This window comes from Carcharodon carcharias, chromosome 20, assembly GCF_017639515.1.
Source record: "Carcharodon carcharias isolate sCarCar2 chromosome 20, sCarCar2.pri, whole genome shotgun sequence".
In the NCBI taxonomy this organism is placed as follows: Eukaryota; Metazoa; Chordata; class Chondrichthyes; order Lamniformes; family Lamnidae; genus Carcharodon; species Carcharodon carcharias.
In genome coordinates, this window is record NC_054486.1 from 21,434,463 (window position 1) to 21,454,303 (window position 19,841).

Below are 19,841 nucleotides of genomic sequence, written 5' to 3' on the forward strand. Positions count from 1 at the left end.
TTCCGCCCCTCAGCGTCAATCACCATGGCCAGCCACTGCGGGTCTGGAGTCGCCAGGGTGGGTATGGAGGGCAGGTTCCCTTCCCCTCGGAAGGGTGGGGGGAGGGGGGTGCGGCGGTGGTGGGCAGGGGGACATTCGTGAACCAGGCAGGGTTTTAACAACAAGTCAATGGCTCCAAGGCTTCATGGTCCAGGCTTGTGAATTAATTGGAATTTAAGTCCCACCAGCTGCCCCCCATTGGGGTTGGAACTCGTGTGGGAGGGCTCTGAATTTACTAACTCACTGCTGCTTGTGTGTGACTGGTGAAGGGCTGTGTCGGTTCCCTGTGGGGTGAGTTAAGGCTGAGGTGTTGGGTTACACTTCCTGTTGTGTAGCTGAGCTGTGTAATACTCTGTGGGCTGGCTGGGTGTGGAGCTCACTGGCTCAGCCAGTTTCCGGGATTCACCTGGGTGCAGCCAGCGCCCAGATTCACTTCCCCCTCGGCTCGGACACTGGCCCCAGCTCGGCAGCGGTCATGTCCCCGCGGCTCGCCCAGCTCCTGCCCTACCTGCTCTACCTGTCCTACCTGCCCCAGGTGAGCCTGGTCGCCTGGCGCGACCAGCCGCCCGGCAGGGATTGCCTGAGCCTCTACCGCCTGGGTCGGGACGACTTCGTGCTGGACACGGATGACTCTGTGTCCGCCGGGGCCACCTTCCTGGGGTCCCCCAATGTCAGCCACGCCAGGGACTGTGTGAGCATCTGCTGCCGGACCCGGGGCTGTAATGTCGTCCTGCTGGAGGACACCATGCAACAAAGCCAGGAGGATGCCATGCTGAGGAAGATCAGCGGCTGCTTCCTCTTCAACTGCCTCTACAACCAGGTGTATGTCTGTAGGTTCTTCAGGAGGGAAGGCTTCAGTAACTTCATCCAGAACACTGTTTACGAGGACTACTTTAGACCCAGGCAACCCACTGCAGGTAAGTGGCTCCTTCAACCCCTTCCTTCCATCCACCCATTTCCCCACTTGCCCCCTTACTCTGAACAGGCAGTTGCCACCTTCTCTCCCTACCCTTTGCCAAAACCCTTTCCCCTTTGCCCTCTGCCTGCATCCTTTCCCCTTTGCCCTCTGCCTGCATCCTTTTCCCTTTGCCCTCTGCCTGCATCCTTTCCCCTTTGCCCTCTGCCTGCATCCTTTCCCCTTTGCCCTCTGCCTGCATCCTTTCCCCTTTGCCCTCTGCCTGCACCCTTTCCCCTTTGCCCTCTGCCTGCACCTTTCCCCTTTGCCCTCCGATCGCACCCTTTGCCCTCTTCCCAAACCCTTTCCCCTTTGCCTTCTGCCCACACCCTTTCCCCTTTGTCCGCACCCGTTCCCCCTTGTCCCCTGTCCCCTTGGCCTTGCCGAACACTTTGCCCCCTCTATGCCCTTCGTCTCATATGCACTCTGCCCTTCTGTACCCTCCACGCCCTTTGCTCCCTCTACAACCTCAATTCTGGTAGTTTTATCTGGCTACTATCCTACAATCATTGGTTGAACATCAGGTGATATCTCAGTACATATGAACTAGGAGCAGGGATATGCCCTTTGGCCCCTTGGGTCTGCTTTGCCATTTGATAAGATCATAGCTGGTCTGACTGGGGCCTCAACTCGACTTTCCTGCCTACCCCTGATAACATTTGACTCCCTTGTTAATCAAGAATCTACCTGCCTCTGGCTTAAAAGTATTCCATGACTGCCTGTGCCGCTCACTGGGAAAGAGAATTACACAGAGATAAAAACAAAAAAACTGCGGATGCTGGAAATCCAAAACAAAAACAGAATTACCTGGAAAAACTCAGCAGGTCTGGCAGCATCGGCGGAGAAGAAAAGAGTTGACGTTTCGAGTCCTCATGACCCTTCGACAGAACTTGAGTTCGACTCCTCTCACTTCCTCCAAATAAAAGGTGTGGCTATGGGTACCCGCATGGGCCCCAGCTATGCCTGTCTCTTTATGGGGTATGTGGAACATTCCTTGTTGCAGTCCTACTCCGGCCCCCTTCCACAACTCTTTCTCCGGTACATCGATGATTATTTCGGTGCTGCTTCATGCTCTCGTCAGGACTTGGAAAAATTTATTAATTTTGCTTCCAATCTCCACCCCTCCATCATTTTCACGTGGTCCATCTCTGACACTTCCCTTCCCTTCCTTGACCTCTCTGTCTCAATCTCTGGTGATAGACTGTCCACCAATATCCATTACAAACCCACCGACTCCCACAGCTATCTCGACTACAGCTCCTCACACCCCACTTCCTGTAAGGACTCCATCCCATTCTCTCAGTTCCTTCGCCTCCGTCGCATCTGTTCCGATGATGCTACATTCAAAAACAGTTCCTCTGACATGTCCTCCTTCTTCCTTAACCGAGGTTTTCCACCCACGGTCGTTGACAGGGCCCTCAACCGTGTCCGGCCCATCTCCCGCGCATCCGCCCTCACTCCTTCTCCTCCCTCCCAGAAACATGATAGGGTCCCCCTTGTCCTCACTTATCACCCCACCAGCCTCCGCATTCAAAGGATCATCCTCCGCCATTTCCGCCAACTCCAGCATGATGCCACCACCAAACACATCTTCCCTTCACCCCCCTTATCGGCATTCCGTAGGGATCGCTCCCTCCGGGACACCCTGGTCCACTCCTTCATCACCCCCTACTCCTCAACCCCCTCCTATGGCACAACCCCATGCCCACGCAAAAGATGCAACACCTGCCCCTTCACTTCCTCTCTCCTCACCGTCCAAGGACCCAAACACTCCTTTCAAGTGAAGCAGCATTTCACTTGCATTTCCCCCAACTTAGTCTACTGCATTCGTTGCTCCCAATGTGGTCTCCTCTACATTGGAGAGACCAAACGTAAACTGGGCGACCGCTTTGCAGAACACCTGCGGTCTGTCCGCAAGAATGACCCAAACCTCCCTGTCGCTTGCCATTTTAACACTCCACCCTGCTCTCTTGCCCACATGTCTGTCCTTGGCTTGCTGCATTGTTCCAGTGAAGCCCAATGCAAACTGGAGGAACAACACCTCATCTTCCGACTAGGGACTTTACAGCCTTCCGGACTGAATATTGAAATCAACAACTTTAGGTCGTGAGCTCCCTCCCCCATCCCCACCCCCTTTCTGTTTCCCCCTTCTTTTTTTTCCCAATAAATTATAAAGATTTTCCTTTTCCCACCTATTTCCATTATATATAAAAAAAACCCACTAGAGCTATACCTTGAGTGCCCTACCATCCATTCTTAATTAGCACATTCGTTTAGATAATATCACCAACTTTAACTTTAACACCTATGTGTCCTATTGTACTATTGTCGTTGGCATCTTTTGATGATCTGCTTCTATCACTGTTTGTTTGTCCCTACAACCACACCAACCCCCTCCACCTCTCTATCTCTCCGCCCCCCACACACACACCTTAAACCAGCTTATATTTCAGCTCTTTCCTGGACTCGAACTCAAGTTCTGTCGAAGGGTCATGAGGACTCGAAACGTCAACTCTTTTCTTCTCCGCCGATGCTGCCAGACCTGCTGAGTTTTTCCAGGTAATTCTGTTTTTGTTGAAAAGAATTACACAGACTCTTGACTCCCTGAGAGAAAAATATTTTCCTCATCTCTAAAATGGGAGATCCTTATTTTTAAATACATACTTGGCACCCTTGCCCACCTATGGCCATGTTCATTCATACTGTGACCAAATGATGTTAACTTTCAATTAGTTTGGAGGCTCTCGTGCACAATGTTGGTTTTCTAAACTTGGTGGCAATGTCTTGTAAAGAGCGGGTGATTGCATCCCCAGTGAAGGGCAGTCTTCCAGGGGCTATTGTTATTCCCGACACCCTCTCAAAACTCAACAACCCTCGGATCTATAACAGAAAGGACAAGCTTGCAATTCTTTCGCACCTTTCACAACCTCAGAATGTCTGCAATTTGCTGCCATTTTTTGAAGGGTAGCCTCTGTTGTAACGCAGAGAAACATGACAGCCAATTTGCACATAGAAAGCTCCCACAAACACCGATGTGACAGTGATCAGACAATCTGTTTTTAGTGGTGTTAGCTGAGTATTGGGAGGGCTTCCACTGCTGTTTTTCGAGTAACAATGTTGGATCTTTCATGCCCACCTGAGAGACCAGCGATGATCCGGGTTTAATGTTACCTGCGATTGGCTGAGACTTTATGCCCAAGTCTCTGACATGGGATTTGAATCTACAACATTCTGATCCTTGGGTGAGAGCGCTACCCACTAAGCCACAGCTAATACTGCTTTCCTAAACTGACCTATGAGGGATGGGTTTTCAACTGTGCTACTGGATGGTGGCTGATGCATGTCATATGAATTATGGCCTTCAGTATCAGGCTTTTGTGTTTTTTAAATTGTAAAGAAGGTTCCCAGCAAACTCCAATTCCTTTTTGCTAAAGTGGAATCATAGTTCTTTCATTACTGTTTACCTCTTCATTTATGCAAGGCTAATGAAAGAGATGGAAAAGTGAAGTTATGAGTAATGCATTTTGAACTGCTGCAGGGTATGGGACTGGTTGTGATGAACCTGTGTCCCCAAGATGAGTTTAATTAGCCCTTGTCAACCTGGCACGTGGGTGCCAGCATTAGCTGCTGATAAGGGTAATCGTCAATGAACGAGGGCACATGCTTCATCTGCTTACCATGCTATTTTGCTCTTGCAGTCAAACAGTGTCCGCACCATCCCATTGACTTCCACCATGCAGCTGTGTGAAGGAAACTAGTGTTTTTACTCCTGTGTGGATTGTCCCCCTTGGGTACCAATGCTCAGACTGATGAAGAACGGTTAGTAGGGCAATCAGTGAGGAAGCTGTTAGTCCCTGCGGAACTGCACTTCTGTATGAGTGCAAAGCTCCAAGAGCAGAGTCAAAGAACAAAGTGTGTTGAGGTTAAATATTGATAACCCTTCCAGCTCGTCAATAATTGGTGACTAATACTTAATTGGCACTAGGGTGCTTTCTGAAATCTCTACCGCACATCGTGGGAAAGAACCTCCAATAGCGCCATTTCACAATTTTACATCCCAAACACGCTTTACACCTAAGGAAGTGCTTTTAAGGTGTAGTCATTCTTGTAGGAAACACGGCAGTCAGCTTGTGCACAGGAAGTACCCACAATGCTGATGCTGGTAGAGGGATAACTGGATGTTAGCATATATAGAACTGACGCTGAAATGATTCTTGAATCTGGGTCCTGTGAGTCCCATTATAATTCCTACATAATTTATATCTTAGTGCAGTCATTTTAGTTTCTACCTGATTCCTTGTGTGATTGTTATGTCCAGAAAATACCTCTAGTGCGTTTTCACTGTTTTGTCTCTGGTTGTAATTTCTGCCTGATTCCCATGAAACTGTCTGCTCTCAGTCATGGAGCAATATTCTAACGCAAGGCCTCACTCATCTCAGAGTGAATCAGTGTCCGTATTAGTCACACAGGAAGTTGTGTACTGATTCACCTCACTTCTGTATTTATCTTTTGTTAACTTTCATTCTCTCTCTCAATGCACTGGCTTGAATTACAGCATGAAATTCCATGGGTATGGAAACCCTCCATGTACTTGATCTTGGTGACAAGTATTGGCAAGCTATTTGACTGTGACAGCCAAATCCTATCCTTCCCCCAGCATTCTTATACACGCACTTAGCAGGAGAAGTTAATGGCTAGTTCGGTCTGGGTAGTTGTTAGGTGATTATAATTCATCCAGGTGTTCCTGGACTAAGGAGATACAAATGTAACCTGGTGTTATTTAGTTCTATCAAACCATGAAATTAGTACAAGGCTGGCGGCCCACCAACAACATCTCAAAGCAATGAGAGAGAGGCAATAACTGCTGACCTTACCAGGGATACCCACATCCTAAGAATGAATTAAAAAACTAAAGCTTGGTAATGAGGAAGTCCCATATTCAAATAGAAAGGTATAATTCTAAAGGGATAGAATTAAAAAAACATAGTTATGTTAAACTTGTATTGAACCTTGGTTATGCCCACTTCAGAGTACTGTGCTCAGTTCAGGCTTTCATACCACGAAAAGATTACAGAGGCACCACAAAAGTTGCAAAAAATAATCACAAGAATGATAACAGAACTGAGTGCATAAAAGCTGGAAATATTGACTGGAGCTCTTTTCTCTAGAAAAGGGAAGACTGTGAGAGATGGCCTGATAGAGACATCAAACTTAAGGGGCTTGATAGGGTAGACACACACAAGATGTTTCCACTTGCAGGTGAGACCAAAGCTGAGGGCCATAACTATAAGATAATTAATAAATCCAAGGATCATCTATGGAGAAACTCCTTTACCCAGAGGTTGAGTAAAATGTGGACTCCCTACCATATGATCATAAAAAGTAGAAGCAGGAGTAGGCCTTTCAGCCCATCGAGCCTGCTCCACCAATCAGTAAGATTGTGGTTGAGACACAATTGTGGCCTTAATTTCACTTTCTTGCCTGTCACTTGCGGATCGAAAATCTGTCTAACTCAGCTTTGGATATATTCAATGACCCAGCCTCCTTTGCTCTCTGGGGACGAGAATTCCAAAGATGAATGACTCTCTGAGAGAAGCAATTCCTCCTCATTACCATCTGAAATGGGCAACCCCATATTTTGAAATTGTGCCCTCTAGTTCTAGATTCCCCCACATGAGGAAACACCCCCTCAGCATCCACTCTGTAAAGCCCCCTCAGAATCTTTTATGTTTCAGTAAAATCATGGAATGGTGGAGATGAATAGCCTTTAAAGGAAGGCTGGAAAAGTACATGAAGGAGAAAGGAGTAGAAGGAAAGACTTGCATTTTTGTGGTGCCTTTTGTGGCCTCAGGCCATCTCAAAGCACTTTGCAGCTAATTAAGTACTTTAGAAGTGTAAAATTAGGAAACAGAGCAGTCAATGTGTGCATAGCAAGACCCTACAAAAAACAATGAGATTTGTGATCAGATAATATAGAGATGTAGCTTTTGGTTTAAGCATTGGCCTGGGCACCAGGAATATCTCCCTTGCTCTTCTTTGAAGCAGTGCAGTGGGATCTTTGATATCCAACTGAGAGGGGAGACAAGGCCTCAGTTTAATGTTTCGCTTGAAGGAAGGCACCTCCAACGATGCAGAACTTCCTCGGTACTGCACTGGAGTGTTAGCCTGGACTATGTGCTTGAGTCTCTGGAGTGGGACTTAAACCCATTGACGCAGAAGCAAGAATACCACTACTAAACAATAGCTAACAATGTTGGAGATATTAAGAGGGTGAGCGGGAGAAGGCTCTTGTGGAACATAAGCGTAGACCAGTTGCGTCGAATGGCCTGTTCTTGTGCTGTAAATTCAGTGAAAGATCTTTATTGCAGTTCCTAAGCTGCTTGAGAATATGATGGGTTTCATTTGACTGGGGCTGTTACACTGACCTGCTCCTCTCTGCCACACTGAGAACCCACTATGGTTTCCTTTCCAGTGATGATGGTCCCTTTGATTCTGCCCAATTTTCTAGTTGATTGTTGGCAGCCATTCACCTTCAGTTATTGTTGACTTAGGTGTTCGACTGCAGGCCGAGAAGCACAGCCTTTTCGGTTAACAGCATACCAATGTGGGGTTGGTGTCTCGGGGTGGGGGGAGGGAGCTGACGGGAAGAAAAACAGATTTGAAAGAAAGTCAAAACTGAAACTGCTGGAAAGCTCAGCTGGTCAGGCAGTATGTGCAGAGAGAGAGTAAAACGGATAATGATTCAGGTCGAAGATTTTTCATTAGAACCAGGAATATTTAAGTTCAGATTCAAACGTTCCCCAGAATATGCGCAGAAAATGGATACCATTCTGGCCATCCTGAGTGCCCCATTCAGAAAGATCTGACAACTGCTTCAGAACTATTCCAATGCTTAGAACACTACAGCACAGAAAACAGGCCATTGGGCCCTTCTAGTCTGTGCTGAAATATTATTCCGCTGGTCCCATTGACCTGCACCTAGTCCATAACCCTCCAGACCTCTCCCATCCATGTATCTATCTAATTTATTCTTAAAACTTAGGAGTGAGCCTGCATTTACCACATCAAATGGAAGCTTGTTCCACACTCTCACCACTCTCTGAGTGAAGAAGTTCCCCCTAATGTTCCCTCTAAACCTTTCCCCTTTCACCTTAGAGCCATGTCTTCTCTTGTTTATTTCTCCTAATCTAAGTGGAAAGAGCCTACTCACATTTACTCTGTCTATAACCCTCATAATTTTGTAAACTTCTATCATATCTCCTCTCATTCTTCTACGCTCCAAGGAATAAAGTCCTAACCTGTTTAATCTTTCCCTGTAACTCAACTCCTTAAGACCCGGCAACATCCTAGTAAATCTTCTCTGCACTCTCTCAATCTTACTGATATCCTTCCTGTAGTTAGGCGACCAGAACTGCACACAATACTCCAAAGTTGGCCTCACCAATGTCTTATACAACCTCACCATAACATCCCAACTCCTATACTCAATACTTTGATTTATGAAGGCCAGTATGCCAAAAGCTTTCTTTACAACCTTGTCTACCTGTGACACCACTTTCAGGGAACTATGTATCTGAACTCCCAGATCCCTTTGTTCCTCTGCATTCCTCAGTGCCCTACCATTTACTGTGTATGTCCTACCTTGGTTTGACCTTCCAAAATGTAACACCTCACACTTTTCCGCATTAAATTCCATCTGCCATTTTCTGGCCCATTTTGGTCCAGATTTCTCTGCAAGCTTTGAAAGCCTTCCTTGCTGTCCACAACACCTCCAATCTTAGTGTCATCAGCAAACTTGCTGATCCAATTCATCACATTATCATCCAAATCATTGATATAGACAACAAACAACAATGGTCCCAGCACAGATCCCTGAGGCACACCACCAGTCACAGACCTCCAGTCTGGGAAGCAATCATCCACTACCACTCTCTGTCTTCTCTCACACAGCCAATTTCGAATCCAGTTTACAACCTCTCCATGGATACCAAGTGTATCCTTCTGATACTAATCAGAGCCTTCTGAACCTTCTGAACTAATCTCCCATGTGGGACCTTGTCAAAGGCCTTACTAAAGCCCATGTAGACAACATCCACAGCCTTTCCTTCATCTACTTTCTTGGTAACCTCCTCGAAAAACTCTACAAGGTTCATTAAACACGACCTACCACACACAAAGTCATGCTCACTATTCTTAATCAGCCCTTGGCTGTCCAAATAATTATATATCTGATCTCTCAGAACACCTTCCAATAATTTACCTACTACTGACATCAGGCTCACTGGCCTGTAATTACCTGGTTTACTTTTGGAACCTTTTTTAAACAATAGAACAACATGAGCTACCCTCCAATCCTCTGGCACCACACCCGGACATTTAAAATATTTCTGCCAGGGCCCCTGCAATTTCTACACTAGTCTCCCTCAAGGTCCAAGGGAATATCATGTCAGGCCCGGGGGATTTATCTACCTTTATTTGCTGTAAGGCAGCAAGCACCTCCTCCCCTTTAATCTCTATACGTTCCATGAAACTACTGCTTGTTTCCCTTCCTTCCTTATACACCAAGCCAGTTTCCTGAGTAAATACTGATGCAAAAAACCTGTTTAAGATCTCCCCCATCTCGTGAGGCTCCACACATAGACAACCACTCTGATCTTCAAGGAGACCAATTGTGTCCCTTACTATCCTTTTACTCTTAATATACTTCGGGTTTACCTTCACATTATCTGCCAAAGCAACCTCATGTCTTTTTGCCTTCCTGATTTCCTATTTTAGTATTTTCTTACATTTTCTATACTCTACAAGTACCTCATTTGCTTCTTGTTGCCTATACCTGCTATACACCTCTTTCTTCTTCTTAACCAGATCGCCAATATCCCTTGAAAACCAAGGTTCCCTATGCCTGTTAACTTTGCCTTTAATCCTGACAGGAACATGCAAACTCTGCACTCTCAAAATTTCACCTTTGAATGCCTTCCATTTACTGAACACATCCTTGCCAGAAAACAACTTATGCCAATCCACTCTTCCTAGATCCTTTCTCATTTCCACAAAATTGGCCTTTCTCCAATTTAGAATCTCAACTTGAGGGCCAGACCTATCCTTATCCATAATTAGCTTAAAACTAATGACATTGTGGTCACTAGACTTAGAAAACTTTCCTGAATACATTTGACTAACTCCAAGCCATCCAGCCCTTTTACAGTATGGGAATCCCAATCAATGTGTGGAAAGTTAAAATCTCCTACTATCACAACTTTCTGTTTCTTACATCAGTCTGCTATCTCTCTACAGATTTGCTCCTCCAATTCTCTCTGACTATTGGGCGGTCTATAATACAACCCTATTAGTGTGGTCACACCTTTCCCATTCCTCAGCTCCACCCATATGGCCTCTGTAGACGAGCCCTCTGGGCTGTCCTGTCTACGCACAGCTGTGATATTTTCCCTGACTAGTAATGCCACTCCTCCCCCTTTCATTCCTCCCCCTCTATCACGTCTGAAACAACGAAACCCTGGAACATTGAGCTGCCAGTCCTGCCCCACCTGCAACCAAGTCTCACTAGTAGCAATGTTGTAATCCCACGTGCCAATCCACGCCCTAAGCTCATCTGCTCATCATGCTTCTTGTACTATCTGTAAGTCCATGGCATCTATGGCTGATCATGTGAAGGAAAAGCTTACACAATAACTTACCCCCACCCCCACAACCCATCCACCCTAAAACTTGCCTTTTTATCAATTTGATCTAGTGCCTTTTGTCCCATCAACAACAACCATTTGCATTCATATAGCACCTTTAAAGTAATTAAACATATTAAGGTACTTTATGGGAGCGTAATCAGTCAAGTTTGACATTGAGCCACAGAGGGCGATGTTAGGTTGGGAGAGGTAGGTTTTAAGGAGCAACTTTTAGGAGGAGAGAGAGGTGGAGAGGCTTGAGGAGGGCATTCCAGAGGTTAGTGCCTTGGCAGCTGGAGCACAGCTGCCAGTGGTTGAGCAAAGAAAATTGAGAATGCGCAAGAGACCAATATTATCGTATTGGTATAGCCTTCACTGCTTCCAGCAGGAATGGTGGTGTCATTGTGATTGGTTTGCTATACCTGATGGGCCGTGTGACTGAGAATTTAAAATGAGAACTTGTTTTTACACTGGTTGATGGAAAAACCAGTTTTGGCTGAATTATATTCTGTTTTTGGTTAATGTTTGCTGAAAAGCTTCAGGATGTCGAACCTCCAACATTGAGTACCTGATGACTCAGATCCTGGAGTTTGATGATGATGTGACACAGGACTGATGATGACCATGAAACCATTGCTAATTATTGTAAAAACCCATCTGGTTCGCTAATGACCTTTAGGGAAGGAAATCTGCTGTCCTTACCTGGTCTGGCCTACATGCGACTCCAGACCCACGGCAATGTGGTTGACTCTTAAATGCCTTCTGAACAAGGGCAATTAGAGATGGGCAATAAATGCTGACCTAGATAGAGACGCCCACATCCCAAGAACATTTTTTTTAAGAAGCGAGAAGGAACAGCCTGTCATTTGCCCCTTCTTTTCTTCCTCCCCCTGCTCTTCCCCCATCCCCTCGCAATCCAAGCAAGACAGGTCGACACGAAAGCTTGGCAGCAGTCACAGGGGAGGCGCTAAGTGGTGACAGATTGGTCAATTCACAGGAATCATGAAAGGACTTACAAACTCGTCCCTACGGCAACCGTGCTTTTATCGCGCTATGAACAACTGCTCGAACTGCCAGAAATGGTTTTTTTAAATTCATTCTTGGGATGTGGGCGTCGCTGGCTAGGCCAGCATTTACTGCCCATCCCTAATTGCCCTTGTTCAGAGGGCATTTAAGAGTCAACCACGTTGCTGTGGATCTGGGGTCACGTGTAGGCCAGACCAGGTAAGGCCAGCAGATTTCCTTCCCTAAAGGACATTAATAAACCAGATGGGTTTTTTATAGCAATCGGTAATGGTTTTGTGGATACCATTAGACTTTTAATTCCAGATTTTTAAAAATTGGATTCAAATTCCACTATCTACTGTGGTGGGATTCGAAGGCGGGTCCCCTGGGTCTCTGGATTACTAGTACAGCGATAATACCACTACACCATTGCCTCCCCCAAAGTGTCTTTGTAATTGACTACACCAGTAATGCTGAATGGTTGCCGCCATTTGCCTGACATCAGTGATTAATGCAAACAGTGTAAGTGGTGGTAACTTCGCTTGAGGGAGTGTTTGCACCTTTTATTATCTTGAGCAGTTACTTCACTGAGGTTCCCAGTCTTTCCTGATGTTGAAGGATGGCCTCATGACCCTTCTCTGCAAGGCCTGTATATTCCCTTCTGCCTCAGTGACCAGACGTCAGCCCAGTGCTCATGATATGTTCTGACTAGAGCACTGTACACTATGACTCCTGCTCACTCCAACTGTACTCTTTTTGCTACATAGCTCAGTATTTAATTTGCAGTGATTGTCACTGTGGCTTGGTGAGTGAGCTTATTGAGCCACAAGTCTACAACTACCCCTTGATTTCTTCACCCTTTAATACTTTGACACTATTTTAAGGCAGTTACTGTTAGAGTTTGGGCTTCTACCCAACTCCTGACTTGCCCTTTGCGCGTAGAGATAGCTTTCATATTACTACACACATACGTCTGTGACGTGAACAGAAATGTTGAGTGGCAATTATCCACTTGCCACAGCCCTTTGTAGTGGCCATCTACCACAGCTTTCTGTTTACTTTTATAGGTATTACAAAAATAAGTTGCATATTGTTCAGGTTAAGAAGAAAGTTTAATTTATTGATCTGGAATACAATCACACAGAATCAAAGAATGCAGTCAAATAATAGCATGTTACAGACAGGAGAGGGGTTAATTTAAACAGCATTAATTTCTCCTTTCACTACCCATCTGTAAACAGAAAGGAGTTTTTGACTTGTTTCGTTCTTTATGAACGGTGGCATATTTCCCCAACCTCTTGGTTTTGTGTGATCTTATTTCAATGACTAGCCCTACAGCAAACTCAGGATAAGATGAACTCGAAGGGTTAATTTATTTACACACACTCAAGGAGGAAGGTGGATTCACAACGTCACTTCCACACTCAGACAGTAAAGAGAGGGATAGAGAAAAGAGGGTTTTACTTCAGGGATCACTGAGAAAATAAATATTGGTTCACGTGGATTCCAGAGTCCTGAATCAAAGTTCAGTGAGGTATTCCGTGACGGAGGTCGGTGGGCTGAAAACCAATATTGTACAATTCATTTTTCTGGTGGGTGTTGACTTCACTTAAAAGACCTCACACCAACTCCTGAATTCAAAGTGCTCCTCATTCTCGTAACCTTAAGATTCACCAACTCCAACCCAATCAAGGAATTTCAAATATAACCTGCAAAGAACCCCCATCTTTGTTGTGGCACAGCCTATGGTAAATGCTGAGCTGCTCAAATCCCAAAGGGAAACTTGAAACAGCTGCAACAACTGTTTTGCAATTTGTCGATATTTTGAGATGTGTGCCTTTAATTCAGCAGTAATAAGACCACTGAGTCTTACACGTTGCTTACACAACTAAATTAAACCTTTATTATAGAAGTGATTTTAAATATATAAATAGTTCTACAAATTACTGCTATAATAACTTCTAAATCCCCTAATTAATCTAAACCCCCAGTTACACTTTTGTTAAGGCAACAGTAAACACACAGATTTTAAAAGACCCAGGCAAAGAAACATGATACCCTGAACAGTCAAAGTCGAAGTGAGTTTCCTTAACTTGAGTTCTTTGTAGACAGCAGCTTGAGGCTTAGATGCTGGAGGATTTTCGCACTTGTTAGCTCTTAGAATGCCTTCCCTTGCACACAGCCTTCTCTCCTTTATCCATGTTTTCTTTTTTGAATGCAAATTGTCATTGTTTCACTGTGTCTTAGGACTTTACCTCTCTAATAATAAAAGTCTCTCATAGTACCAATTTTACCAGTAATCTTTGGGGAAAAATAAACACCCTGTTTCTTAGCTTCTCCTAGCTAGGTGAAACATTTCACCCCTCCTTTGAATTCAAGCTGGTGTGGTTTATTTAAAAATGCAAATGTTCCCATCACCCCCATATTTACTTACTTAACAGTTCATCTTATCTTCTGAAACATCAAAGCCTTCAGGCCAGCTGCCTTTAATTCAATGAAGTCTCACACATACACACACACAGACTCCACTATTATTCGACTTTACAATAAATTCCAATGACATTATGAAAATTATTATAACTTCTTGACAAGCTTGGTTATCAAATACAAATGGCCTTTGTATAGCTCTCTTTGAAGTTGGGTTGTGCACTCTCTAGGTGATCATTAGATAATGTCTCAGAGATAAAGAGATGTGAGTTTTCCCGAAACTGCAAGGTGGCTTCTTTTGTTCTGGGGTCTCAGACCGACATAGGCTCAGCCATGGTTACAGTGTGAGGTCTTGGTCCCTCACAAGCAGTACAACGTTTCACTTGAACTGTACTTAATCTCCTTTGAAACTAAATAATAGAATTCAAAATCTTACCTTTTTCACCAAATCCTCTTCACTATTGCTACATGTAGGCGGGTAAACAAGGAACAGGGGATATAGAGAATCCCAGCAGCACATGTCCAGTTCCTCAAGCAGGCTTCAGCATAGCTAGAGTATGAAGAACAGAGTTCCAACTGGCTGTTTTTTTTTTTAGTTTTGTGACATGCCTTGTGTAGTACAGTGAACAGTCTCCTTGTGTATCTGCAAGTTTGCATGGATTTAAAATTTCATAAGCATAAGAGAATTTCTGACACAATCTATTTTTTTGAAGGCAGGCGCACAGACAATTTTATGTAGTGTGTCTCCGAAGTTGCTGCTTTTGTCTTTCTGCCCAAAGGAACAAATGGGTTATTTTGAGATCACAGCTAGCTAAAGCCTGTTTTGAATATTTTCCCATGTATAAAGAGACCATCTGGAGCTTTTCTTCCCTCTCCAAGGCTTGATCTCATTTCACCATCACACAATCCATATATTTCCTGTAGCTCCATGTTTGAATTCTCGACTGACCTCCATTGGCTCTCAGTTCAACAACACCTAAATTTTAAAATTCTCATCATTATTTTCAAATCCCTTCTTCATGCCCTCCCTTTCTCTGTAATGTTCTGCACTCCTACAATCCACCAATTCTGGCATCTTGTGCATCCTCAATTTTAATCTCTTCACCATATGCGGTGATGTCTTCGGCTACCTGGGCCCTAAGCTCTGCAATTCCCTCCTTAAGCCACTTCTCTTTTCTCCTTTAAGACACTATATTTAAATCTACCTCCTTGACCAAGCTTTTGGTCACCTGCCCTAATATCTCCTTATGTGGCTTGGTTTCACACTTTGTTTTAGAATGTCACTGTGGAGTATCTTGGGACATTTTATTATGTTAAACGTGCCATATAAATTAGTTGTTGTTGCTTCTATCTGCCAAACTCCTTTCATTTCTTCTCTCCCCTTTATGTCTCTGTGTACCTCATTCTCCCTTTTCCTCTCATTTAGTTTCCAGTTCCCCCCCATCTTCCTTTCCCCTGCCTGGCTCTTTGCTATGATGGTGCCTCAGGGACTGTTATGGCACAGTGGATGATAAATGCTGAGCTGCTCAAATCCCAGAGGGAAACTTGAAATAGCTGGCACAACTGTTTTGCAATTTATATTGTTCTTTCAAGATGCTTGACTTGAATTCAGTAGGAATAGATCCACCGAGCCCATCGAGGTTTTTTACAAAATTAACTTGAACATTTATTAATAGAAGAAAAATTTCAAGCACATACATAGGTCTACAAATTACTACTACAATAACTCCTAACTCCTTTAATTAATCTGACTCCCAGTTACACCTCTGCTAAGGCAACAGTAAAACAAAATAGATTTCAACAGACCCAGGCAAAGCACACAATACCCTGGACAATGATATTCAAGCTGTATTTTCTTAGCTTTGGTTCCTGTAGACAGCAACTTGATGCATATAGGTTGGAGGCCTTTCATGCTTGTTAGATCTTAGAACGCCTTTCCCTTACACATAATCTCATCTCCTTTATACAGATTTCTCCCTTTCTAATGTAAATTCCATTATCCCTATATGTCTTTGCAAGTTTACTTTTTCCATAAAATAAATATTTTGTAGTACTCTTACTTTCAGTAATCTTTGGGAAAAATTAATACACCGTTTGGCTTAATTTCTTATGGCTAAATATAACATCTTACCATCTATTTGGAATTCAAACCACTCTGGTTTATCTGAAAATGCAAATGTTCCTCACACCTCACATTCTAAAACTTCAGCCATATTTAAGTATTTAGCTTCCTTTGTGATCACTCAAAAGCTCTAGTCCAGTTGTCTGCAAATCAGTTAAAACCCTCACACAGAGAAACTAATCCAAACCCCAGTGTTAACCTACCTTTCCAATAAGTCACAATAATATGAAAATTATCATATTTTCATGACAGGGACCACAGTATTGAAAATGAACCTCTACCATGTTGCTGCCTGATTCACTCCCCAGCTGAACAGCTGCAGCATCCCCGTAGCCTTTGTTGATGCTGGCTCCGAGCTTTGAATGGCTGGTTGCGCTCGTGTGCTGTTGGAGCTCCCGAATGTCAGTGACATAACCTCTGTTGTTGTGCTCATTTCTGGATCTCCCAAGCTGCCATTGGATTGGCTGCGCTGCTGACAGGGCGGAGCTTTGTAATTTCCACTGGGCTTTTCTCGATCAGCCACTGAAGAGATGGCGGCGAGTACCTGCCCCGAGACTAGGTACCAAAAGTAATAGGTACATGAGCCAACCCTCGCCGACCAGCTCCATATAGACGTGATTCATTGGGTAGCACTCTTGGAGCCTGAAGGCCTTGGGTTTCTGGATTCAGACGCACAATAAGCAGAAGACATTTCCACTCTCAGCATTCTGAGGGGACTGTTTCCTCTGTGCACCATGGTCTGCTCCTCTATCACCCCCCACCACCAACAACTTCCACCCCAAACACCACCTCCCCATCCTATAGCACCTTCTCGTGCAAATGCAGGAGGCGCAACACTTTCCATTTACCTCTTTCTTTCTCACCTTCCAAGGCCCCAAATACTCCTTCTGGTTTAAACACCAATTGACATGCACTGCTTTTCATTTATTATCCTGCATTCGCTACTCTTGCTGGGGCCTCCTCTAAACTTGGGGGGGGACCTAATGCAGATTGGGTGACTTCTTTATGGAACATCTCCATTCAGCCTTCCACGCGCCTGTCATTTTAATTCTCTGCCCCCTCTCACTGTGACCTCCCTGTCCTCGGCCTCTTACATTGAGCTCCACTGGAACAGTGTAAGCTCGAGGAACTGCACCTCAAAGTCTGACGAGGCATTCGGGACTCAAAATTCAAGTTAATTTCCGACCATAACCTCTGCTCCTATTTTTGTTTCTGGACAGCAGCAGTTGCTGCTGATTGCACTATTTCTGATAACGTTTCCTCCAGACACATTGGGCTGGATTGGATGTTTGTCGACGTGGGGCCCACCCACCGAGTTGGAGAACCAGTGGGAAACCCATGTGGCTTCAGTGGAGGAGGCCGGACTGCGTTAAGTGTCTCTGTGAGAGTTTACCGGTCAGCGTCGGGCCTTCCCTGGGATTTAGGGTCCCAGTGTCAGAAATCCCGCCCGCCGAGAGTTGCCAGCCAGTCGTGGGCCAGAAGCTCTCTGTTGCTGGCTGCATCGCCGGGAGGGGCGGCTCATGCTGATAACGCAGTGAGGCCTTCACCAGAGATCATTGTGGGATCCCTGGAGAGAGACGAGAGTGATGGGTTGGGAATTTTGCGGATGCCTTGCCGGGGGTTGTGGTTTGTGGGGGTGGTGGGGGAGCGTGCGGGGATTCGGGCGCAAGGGCAAGGAAGGTGGTTCCTGACAGCCAAACCCTACGTCATGCCAGATCCCTCGATTGGGCGCTATGTACCTATGCGAGAGGGATCTCCCTGAGAGGCCACTGTTAAACCTGACTGGGTTTGCTAGGTGGTCTTCAGGAAGCATGGAGAACCCACACGAGTTTGAGAATCGCTGAGCCATCACTAAATTCCGATGGGTTTAGGGATAATGATCCTTAAGTGGATCAATAATGAACCTAATTAGCCAGCTGGCCCGGCTTCCCGCGCCAGCCCATTCCTGCCGCTGACTTACTGGGGATCAGTTTTCCCCTGACGGGAATGGGATGCGAGGCCTCCCCTGGAATGATGCAGACCTGCCTGCCACCTAGCCCACTCCAGTGGGCTGCATGAAATCCAGTCCATCTTTTATCTCTTTCCTTGTCCCATTGCCAGTTAGTTTCCTTGTAATGTCATCCCTTTTGCCATATAATCACTCCTTTTCTCTATCCAATAACAGATCTCCCAGTTTATTTTTTCCCTGATCTCCCCCCACCGCCCGACTCCTGCCACCATCACCTCACCCGCTCCCCTCCCCCTCTCCACTTTCCCTGCCTCTGTACTTGCTTCCAACATGTTAAATCTCCTAAGCACTCCCAATTCTGGTGAAAGGTCATTGATCTGAAGTGTTAACAGTGTTTCTCTCTCCATAGATGCTGCCAGCATTTTATATTAGAAACATAGAAACTAGGAGCTAGAGTAGGCCATTCGGCCCTTTGAGCCTGCTCTGCCAGTCAGTATGATCACGGCTGATCCCCTTCCTCAATGCCATATTCCCGCTTTCTCTCTATACTCCTTGATGCCCCTACTATCTAAAAATTTATCAATTTCTTTCTTGAATATATTCAGTGACCCGGCCTCCACAGCCTCCTGTGGTAGAGAATTCCACAGGTTGACCACCCTCCCTGAGTGAAGAAATTTTTCCTCATCTCAGTCCTAAATGGCCTGCCCCATATCCTGAGACTGAGCCCCTGGTTCTAGACTCCCCAACCAGGGGAAACATCCTTCCTGCATCCAGTCTGTCTAGCCCTGTTAGGATTTTATACATTTCAATCAGATCCCCTCTCATTCTTCTAAACTCTAGTGAATACAGGCCCAGTCAAACCAATCTCCTCATACGACAGCCCTGCCATCCCCGGTATCAGCCTAGTGAACTTTCGCTGTACTCCCTCTATGGCAAGTATATCCTTTCTTAGGTAGGGAGACCAAAACTGCACACAATACCCAGGTATTGCAAGTTTTCCTTTCTTCTAGTCAGTATTGTTTACATGGTGCATTCCCCAATCAGAAATTGGGAGGACAACTTAGGGGTACAGACTTACTGGGGCCAGTAGCCTTACTCATTCCCAAATATCATTATGTTCTGCCTCCAAGGGCCTTGTGGACCCAGGAAACTTTCAGGAGAGGCTTCTTTCTAGACATTGCTATGACCGACGCAGTTTGTAAAGAGTTATTTAAAAATCCCAAGGGAAACTTTAAACAACTGTCATAACCTATAATTTTAAGTGTCATGTTTGACATGCGACTCTGAATTCAGGAATCAGACCACCAGGTCTTGAAGTTTTACATTAAACTAAATGAAATATTTTATTAATTTACACAAGTTAAAATATACATATACATGGCTACATATTACTACTATCATAACTTTTAACAAATTCCCAAACTAATCTCCATTAAGGCAACAGCAACCTATAGACTTAACCGAACACCAGGCAAAGCATTTTCACCTTACAAATTCAAAATGAGGTTCTTTTCACTTTGGTTTCTGTGGAGCCAGTTGGAGGCTTACAGCTGCTTTTGATCTCACATTGTCTCTGCCCTGCACACCCGAAAACTGCTGAAGTTATACCTACCAGCCCCATTGAACGTTAATTCTCATTGTATCAACAACCTCTGATCTAAACCT

At 45.0% G+C, this 19,841-nt stretch overlaps 1 protein-coding gene across 1 annotated transcript in view; it reads left to right on the forward strand.

Moving 5' to 3' along the window:
• The first annotated feature begins 378 nt into the window (after positions 1 to 378).
• LOC121292783 (kunitz-type protease inhibitor 1-like) overlaps positions 379 to 19,841 on the forward strand; it is an 84,796-nt gene continuing 65,333 nt past the window's right edge. The window contains exon 1 of the mRNA XM_041215160.1: positions 379 to 956. Coding sequence (XP_041071094.1) covers positions 515 to 956 — 442 coding nt within the window. The 5' untranslated portion in view covers positions 379 to 514. The remainder of the gene's footprint in view (positions 957 to 19,841) is intronic.